At 50.2% G+C, this 8,022-nt stretch overlaps 1 protein-coding gene across 15 annotated transcripts in view; it reads right to left on the bottom strand.

The window, feature by feature from the left end:
- ENOX2 (ecto-NOX disulfide-thiol exchanger 2) overlaps window positions 1-8,022 on the bottom strand; it is a 203,984-nt gene that overhangs the window by 89,165 nt on the left and 106,797 nt on the right. For all 15 annotated transcript variants that reach the window (XR_003095403.1, XR_003095405.1, XR_003095404.1 and 12 more), the window contains one exon: window positions 987-1,142. Coding sequence is in view for 12 of the 15 variants with exons in the window: in XM_025210807.1 (XP_025066592.1) it covers window positions 987-1,142 (156 nt within the window). In the remaining 3 variants the exon portion in view is untranslated. The remainder of the gene's footprint in view (window positions 1-986; window positions 1,143-8,022) is intronic.

Genomic DNA, 8,022 nt, shown 5'->3' with positions numbered 1-8,022 from the left:
TCGGTATCGACCTGGAAGGGTGTGGGCAGTGGGGTCCCACAGGGCTCAGTCCTTGGACCGATACTCTTCAATGTCTTCATCAGCGACTTGGACGAGGGAGTGAAGTGTACTCTGTCCAAGTTTGCAGATGACACAAAACTGTGGGGAGAATGGACACACCGGAGGGCAGGGAACAACTACAAGCAGACCTGGACAGGTTGGACATATGGGCAGAAAACAACAGAATGCAATTCAACAAGGAGGAATGCAAAGTGCTACACCTAGGGAGGAAAAATGTCCAGCATACCTACTGCCTAGGAAATGACCTGCTTGATGGCACGGAAGCGGGAAGGGATCAGAAGAGTGCCCAGAAGAGGCACTGCGTTAGTTTGACCTGGCTCACCCAATGTCCGTATAAATCAGGCACTTCAGCAGGGCTACATGTGTTATACCAATGGTTGGCTCTATTACTGTGTTTACACACTGAGCGCACACCTACAGAGTTCACCACAAAACAGATACAGTCACTAGCTAGCCTTTCAGCCTGCCACAAGCAAGCATCAAAGATGTGAACTTGGCCCTGATTGCCTTTCTGTCTACCTTTACACCAGGATCTTCTCATGCTTGTGATCCAAATTCTACATACAGGAAACCACACCATAAAGTTTAGAGACAGATCATTTCAAAACAGGACTACTCTCTGCTCCCTCTCAGGTGCCAGTTTTCTTATTGTATAAGTTCTAACACCTTTTGATTGTAATGAGCTTGTGAAATGACAAACATTCAGAGAGAAGATATCAAGAACAATCTTTCTTATAGGCATATAACCTGTGCATTGTCAACAGGGCTTTTGTATACACATCCAGAAAGGCCTCTAGATAGCTGTACATGTTCTAAATAAAACATTGTGGTTCTAACTCTGTATTTAGGAAAAGGGGTGAAGAGAAGGTTCCTCCTTACCATCAAATATGCAAGGAGGATGGGGCAGAACATTAGCAAAGTCTTACTTGGGTTGGGTGGGAAGAGGGTACAAGTTTTGCAATGAATAATCTCCTTCACCGCTGGCATGTCTGGAGGAATGGGAGGTGGAACAATCCCCAAGCCTGGCATCATGGGGTTAATGGGTGGGATTCCCGTCATCATTCCGAGAGCAGGATCAAAATCTAAAAATGAAGGAAAAGAAGAAAGATTGTTACTATTTGTGACTTCTAGTGCCAGTGTCTAAGGAGTGCAAAAACGTATTCTTCTCCATATAGTCTTTACCCCCACAAAAATGAACAGATTTTCATCCAACTTCCCCACAGACCTCAGTGCTGAAAGCAGCTTCAATTTAATCAAGTTTTAAAAATAAGGAAACCGCTCGCTCCCTGCCCATGATGAGACACTCAGCCAACTTTTGTAAACTAATAGTCACACTTTATTCTCTTAATTCTTCACTGCGTCAACTGTGGACCTATGGACAACATTTTTATAGGTTTATCTGATTTATTTGTATATTTGTATTTGATTATGTTAATTTTAGGAGTAGGAAGAATGCTTTTATAATAGTTGGCTCTATTTTATTGTTATATTTGTATTTCTGTTATTTTTGCTTACATTTATATTATATTTTTTTTGTCTATTATGTTGTTTTGGGGAGCACAGCTTTTAGCCAGACCCTGCAGCAGAAAATTCTGCCTGGAGTCTCAGGATCTGTGTGACCTGCTAAATATACTGCCAAAGCAGACACAGAAAGACCCAGTGGCCATGTCAATGGAGCCTTCCTCTCTATCTGGAGACTGCTGCTGACAAAATAAAACCTACTCACCCTGTCCCACAGAGATGAGCCACAGCATCTAGCTCAGAAGTAGCCTTGAGTATCCCCCAGTGCTGTATACAGGCTCTCCCAATGCATGTTCTTAGGACTGCACCTGAGCCATTTACCATGCCTAATCTGGTCTGTTGTGCCTGAACTGGAGAGAGTGGGCAGGGTTTATTTTATTGGTAGTGGTTCCGTGGCTGGGTGTGCACTGAGATAAATGTGACCAACAGTAAAGTTTACTGATTTGCTATTAATATTATTATTGAAGATGCGCTATAAAAGAGAGCAATTTAATTAGTAAGGGTGGGTTCAGCTTCACTATCAAGCCACATTATTCCTACTTTACTTGCTTTCTTCCTACTCCAGGTCCTCTCAAGATGGATGCAGGGTCAGTCAGAACAAGATGTTCAAAGCTAATCACAGCCAATATAAGTGGCTAGAGCAACAGGCACTGGCTGGAGACAGGACCGAATGTACACAACATGAACAGGGGAACATTTTGCAGCAATCTTTTGCAAAGACACCATCCAGCTGCTGGAAGTGTTTTATTCTGCCTTGAACATCTAGGAAAACTTTCCCCTCCTACTAATCATCATGATCTGTGTGCATGTAACACAAACCCCTTCCTTCCTTCCTTCAGCATTCAGTTAAAAACAAGAAGAGAATTTGTGTCAGGAAGTGATTACAGTTTTTAACTAAAACTTGGGCAATAGTTACAGACCTGCTTTTCACTGACTGCTGACAAGAAAAGAGCCCAAAGAAAGCTAAAGAAGAATTCTTGAGGTGATGGTCCCTTTTGCTGCACAGTATATAAAAGCAATCTGGGGAGCACAGCATAGCAGTACATTTATGCCTTATTATAGGAACCAGCTTCAAATCCTGTTCTGCCAAATGAGCTAGCTAGACACCTGTCAGAGCACTGAGGTGCCCTGCTCCCAAAGAGGGGAAACTGCTAGGGAGGAAGCCCTAGCAGGGAATAAGGAGCCCAGCTGTGGGTTGCCAGGGCAACCAGAGAAGTTCAGCTGACCAGAAGGGGCAGGGCCTGGCTCCCTTATAAACCCTAGGGGCTGGGGCCAAAGGCAGTTCCCTGCCAGCAACCATGGAGGAAGGAGCTTTCTCATGGAAGGGATGGAGTATTTCCCGGTAGGCTTGAGCGTTATTATGGCTGGGCGGCTTCTGTTTAAGTTATAGCCGATGGGCTTGCATTGTGTGTTGCTGTTTATCACCAGGGGTTTGGGTGAGGCTATTAGGGGTTGGAGGAGGCCTCATAGGGGACTCACACTAGTGTGAGCACCTGAGCGCCAGTGAGGGCGCAGAATTCGGGGTACATAGACCCCATCCCCAGAGAGGGGCAGTGGAGAAGCCCCAGAGAAGGGGGTATTGCTGAGAAGCCCCAGTGCGGGCGTGGTGAGCCCCAGAGAAGGGGATAGCATTGCGGTGAGCCCCGGAGAAGGGGGGTAGCATTGCGGTGAGCCCCGGAGGAGGGCAGCGCTACTGAGAAGGCCCCAGGGAAGGGGGGCAGCGCTATTGAGGAGCCTCAGAGAAGGGGGCAGCAGTACTGAGGAGTGCCCTGAGAGGGGGCGGAAGCCCCAGAGAAGGGGGCAGTTACTGAGATGCCCCAGTGCGGGCGCAGGGAGCCCTGGAGAGGGGGCTGCACTACTGAAGAGCCCCGGAGAGGGGGGGCACTGCTGAGAAGCCCAGTGCGGGCATGGTGAGCCCCAGGGAGGGGGCAGTTGCCGAGAAGCCCCAGGGAGGGGGCAGTTGCTGGGAAACCCCAGAAAAGGGGGCATTATTCGGGAGCCCCACAGAGGGGGCAGCGTGACTGAGGAGGCCCAGAGAGGACAAAAAGGGGCCAGATCGTAACTAGGATGGGACATAACATCTATTCCATCGGCGAGGTGTGGACTGCAGTGTAGGGGAGGAAACGGAGCCGCAGATAGCACCCCCTGGCAGCGGGGCAGTACAAGGGAAGCCTCCCACTAATTAACATCAATTAATCAATTAACAGCAAGGCATGGCAGGCGAGAAGGCCGGCGGTTGCCCCAGGAACAGGTATTCAGGCCACGTTTGGATCGGCCCAGAGCAGATACCTCTTACAGTGGTGCATTGGCCAGGAACATAAGGCTGTGCACAGGTAAGGAACCTGTGTCCCCGAGGAGGGGGAGACGAACCTTAGGGTTAAAACAAGAACCGAGAGAGAGATATAGGAAGGCAACGGCAACACAGACCTGAAAGGGGGACGGAGTAGGAAGGCACCGCCCCTGAGACTGTACAAGGGGAAGCGACATTAAAGAAGTTGCAGAGGGAGATGGCAACATGGAAAGCAAGGTCTACTGAAACCTGCACAATCCGGGCAGGTGAACAGAAGGAGGTGCGACAAAAGTGGGAGATGTCAAGAGGCCTAATAGGCGCCCTACAGAAAGAGGTCCGCAGCCAGGAGGGTCACATAGAGGAACTGCAGGATGAGGTGGAGGACTGGCGGCATAAGTATATACGTGCAGAACAACTAGCTCAAGAGCTGCGGGATAAACTGTGTGAAAATCATGCTCAGACTGAAGAAAATGGGAAGGTGATCGCCCAGGAGATGGAAAAGGTAAAAGCTTACATGGCCAATTACGAGGCGCTGTGCGAGCAAAACCTGTCCCTTGAAAGGGAGTTAGAGGATGGAACGAGAGAGCACGATAGGTTACGGTCCCAGTTACAGAGTGTGGAGACAGAAAAAGACCACCTGAGAGAACAGGTACAGTGCCTTAAAGCCCTCTTAGAAGATAGCTCAGCTAAAGAGGCAGTGACTAACGCAGAGAGGGAGCAGTCACAGCAGCAAATGCAAATTTTAAGGCAGCGGATTCAGGCCTTGGAGGAAGAAAATAAAGTGCTACAGGAACAGAAGCAGTCCCTCAAAACGGAGGCAAGAGCCAGCACAGAGAAGTGTGTAGAGTTGCGGGTTTGATGGCAAGAGGTAGAAAAGGAAAAGGACCAGTTAGGGGAAGAGACATAGTCCCTGAAGACCCTATTAAAAGAAAGCACGGCCAGGGAGAGGGCATGGCGAGGAGAGATCAAGCAACAAGTGGTACAGGCCACTCAAATACAGAGTGAGAGACTGACCGTAATAAGCAAGCAGTTGGAAGACCATGCGTCCAAGGCTAAGGTAGGATGCGAGGAGCACCTTCAGAACTTGAAAGCTTGAAAGGAGGTGTTATTAGACACAGAAAAACTAATAGAGACTGCACAGCCCACGCTCCTAAAGGTCCTGAGATATCAGGAGCAACCCAGCACAGTGGGCGTGGGAACTCCTAGAGAAGAAGAAGAAACAAGGCAGCATGAAAAGAATACTAGGAGGGGGGCACTCTCAGGGGTAGACCCCACGATGATACGGGAAGAGATCATCTCCACAGTCATGGAATGCCTAGCGGCTGGTATGATGCTGGAAGAGGGGCAATACCAAAACAGGGACAACAGATGGAGGGAGATACGGGGGATATGGCATTTGTGCAAGAGAGCAAGCTGGTCAGTGGGAGAAACAACAGTGACCTGAGCTATCATAGCCACATTCAAAAGGAGCAACATCCAAAATAAAAAGGCCGGAGACCAAAGACAGCCCCGGCTCTGGTATATGGTAGACAGATACAGTTTCCAAGGGGGAGAGAGCAGCAGAAACTCGAAGTAAAAGAGAGGCCCAAAGGCCTGAGATGGGCAGGAGGGGCCAAACCCCCAGGGAAATTAAGGGGGGAGGAGAAGTACGTCCCAACCTCTACCGTAAGGATGAGATACCCAGCCCTGCACTGAAGCAGAGACCATGCCGAACCCAGACTGCAGGCCAAGCTAAGGAGGCAGAAGGTCCCTCAACAACAAAGGTAATTCAGCTGGAGAAAGAACAAAGGGGAGGAAGGCGGCCATGTGTTTATATTAATAACCTCCCAGGGCGAGTCCAATGGTGGACCCTGAGAAAAGTAATTGAGGCGAGAGTGGGAGGCGTAGCCTATGTAAAGATCTATAAAGGACCGAGGGGAAGACCTACCAGCCAGGCAAAGGTAGAATTTTGGAGGGAAGAATATACCCAGAAGGCATTGGAGAGACAGCGGGAGATTTGGGGAAGGCTTCACGGGCTCCAGAGAGCCATAGAAAAGCAAGAGACCACACAACCTGCACGGAGAAAGAGACCAGGGTATGTAGGGGTGGAAGATAGACGGGCCAGAAGTGAGAGATAGAAGAAACCCCGAAAGGTAGGCGGGAGCTTGACCGACAGGGACTGCAACCTACCAAGGTCGACTAGTGTGGGGGGACTGCCTGCGGAGGGGCAACTCCCGTAAAATCCCACATGGTGCGCCTTGGGTAAAAGACGAGTAGGAGGCGCCTGAAAACCTCTGCCTCCCATATCTGAGTTGCCGGGTGCCTGAAGAAAGGCCAAGAAAAACCCCAGATCGGTGCAACACCTAACAAGAATGAAGATCCGCCTTGGTGAGTTGGGATCTTAAGGGGGGAGGTGTGTCACAGAGCACTGAGGTGCCCTGCTCCCAAAGAGGGGAAACTGCTAGGGAGGAAGCCCTAGCAGGGAATAGGAGCCCAGCTGTGGGTTGCCAGGGCAACCAGAGAAGTTCAGCTGACCAGAAGGGGCAGGGCCTGGCTCCCTTATAAACCCTAGGGGCTGGGGCCAAAGGCAGTTCCCTGCCAGCAACCATGGAAGAAGGAGCGTTCTCATGGAAGGGATGGAGTATTTCCTGGTAGGCTTGAGCACTGTTATGGCCGGGCGGCTTCTGTTTAAGTTATAGTCGATGGGCTTGCATTTTGTGTTGCTGTTTATCACCGGTGGTTTGGGTGAGGCTATTAGGGGTTGGAGGAGGCCTCATAGGGGACTCACACTAGTGTGGGGACCCAAGCACCAGTGAGGGCGCAGAATTCACGGTACATAGACCCCAGCCCCAGAGAGGGGCAGTTGAGAAGCCCCAGTGCGGGCGTGGTGAGCCCCGGAGAAGGGGGGTAGCATTGCAGTGAGCCCCAGAGGGGGACAGCGCTACTGAGAAGGCCCCAGAGAAGGGGAGCAGCGCTACTGAGGAGCCCCAGAGAAGGGGGCAGCAGTATTGAGGAGCGCCCTGAGGGAGGCAGTATTGAGGAGCGCCCTGAGAGGAGGCAGAAGCCCCAGAGAAGGGGGCAGTTACTGAGAAACCCCAGTGCGGGCGCAGGGAGCCCCGGAGAGGGGGCGGCACTACTGAAGAGCCCCGGAGAGGGGGCAGTTGCTGGGAAGCCCCAGAGAGGGGGACATTATTGGGGAGCCCCAGAGAGGGGCCGGCATGACTGAGGAGGCCCAGAGAGGACAAAAAGGGGCCAGATCGTAACTAGGATGGGACATAACATTTATTCCATCGGCGAGGTGTGGACTGCGGTGTAGGGGAAGAAACGGAGCCGCAGATAGCACCCCCTGGCAGTGGGGCAGTACAAGGGCAGCCTCCTGCTAATTAACATCAATTAATCAATTAACAGCAAGGTGTGGCAGGCGAGAAGGCGGGTGGTTGCCCCAGGAACAGGTGTTTGGGCTACGTTTGGATCGGCCCAGAGCGGATACCTGTTACAACACCCCAGATGAAATAACAGAATAGATGTGGTTCAGGGCTGAGGTGCATTGTTAGAGCACTGTGAGGAGTGACATCTCACATGAATAGTATTGGCCCCTCGTTACACAAACATTAATGGCCAAAGTTACCTTGTAACTTGTACCAATATAATATAGTGCAAAGTCTAAATCAGGATGGTGTATTTCTCATGCATTTTTCCTGATACAGAAAAACTATACATGGAGTAGGGCAACAACAAACCAGTTTCTAAATTCATCCCCATATATTTTATAAGGCAAGAGTTGGAGGATAAAATGAAAAGGCCTGTATATCCCACAGCTCTGCAACCATGGAATCCACCTCTGGCTGTGGACACAAATTCAGGCTCATTTTTTAAATAATGCATCTTAAGCACCCCCAGAGGCAATGAAAACCTGAAAACATGGCCACGGATAATCAATGCACTGTGGTCTTCCCAAGTCTGCTCCCAGCTTGAAACAGAAGTTCTTAGGCAGGGAACCAGACAACTCAACATAAAGCACAGATAAAAGTGTAGCTCCCCGATCTAACTCATAGCACTTACCGAAAGCACCATGAGTTAAACTGACCCAACCAATGTTAGCAGTTGGGTCAGAAGGGTGGGTGACTGGTTCCAATTTGGAGTCAAATAACCAACAGAGGCTGAGGGTCTGC

This window comes from Alligator sinensis, unplaced genomic scaffold, assembly GCF_000455745.1.
Source record: "Alligator sinensis unplaced genomic scaffold, ASM45574v1 scaffold1023_1, whole genome shotgun sequence".
Classification (NCBI taxonomy): Eukaryota; Metazoa; Chordata; order Crocodylia; family Alligatoridae; genus Alligator; species Alligator sinensis.
The sequence above is the reverse complement of the archived record's forward strand: the minus strand, read 5'-3'. Positions and strand labels throughout refer to the sequence as shown.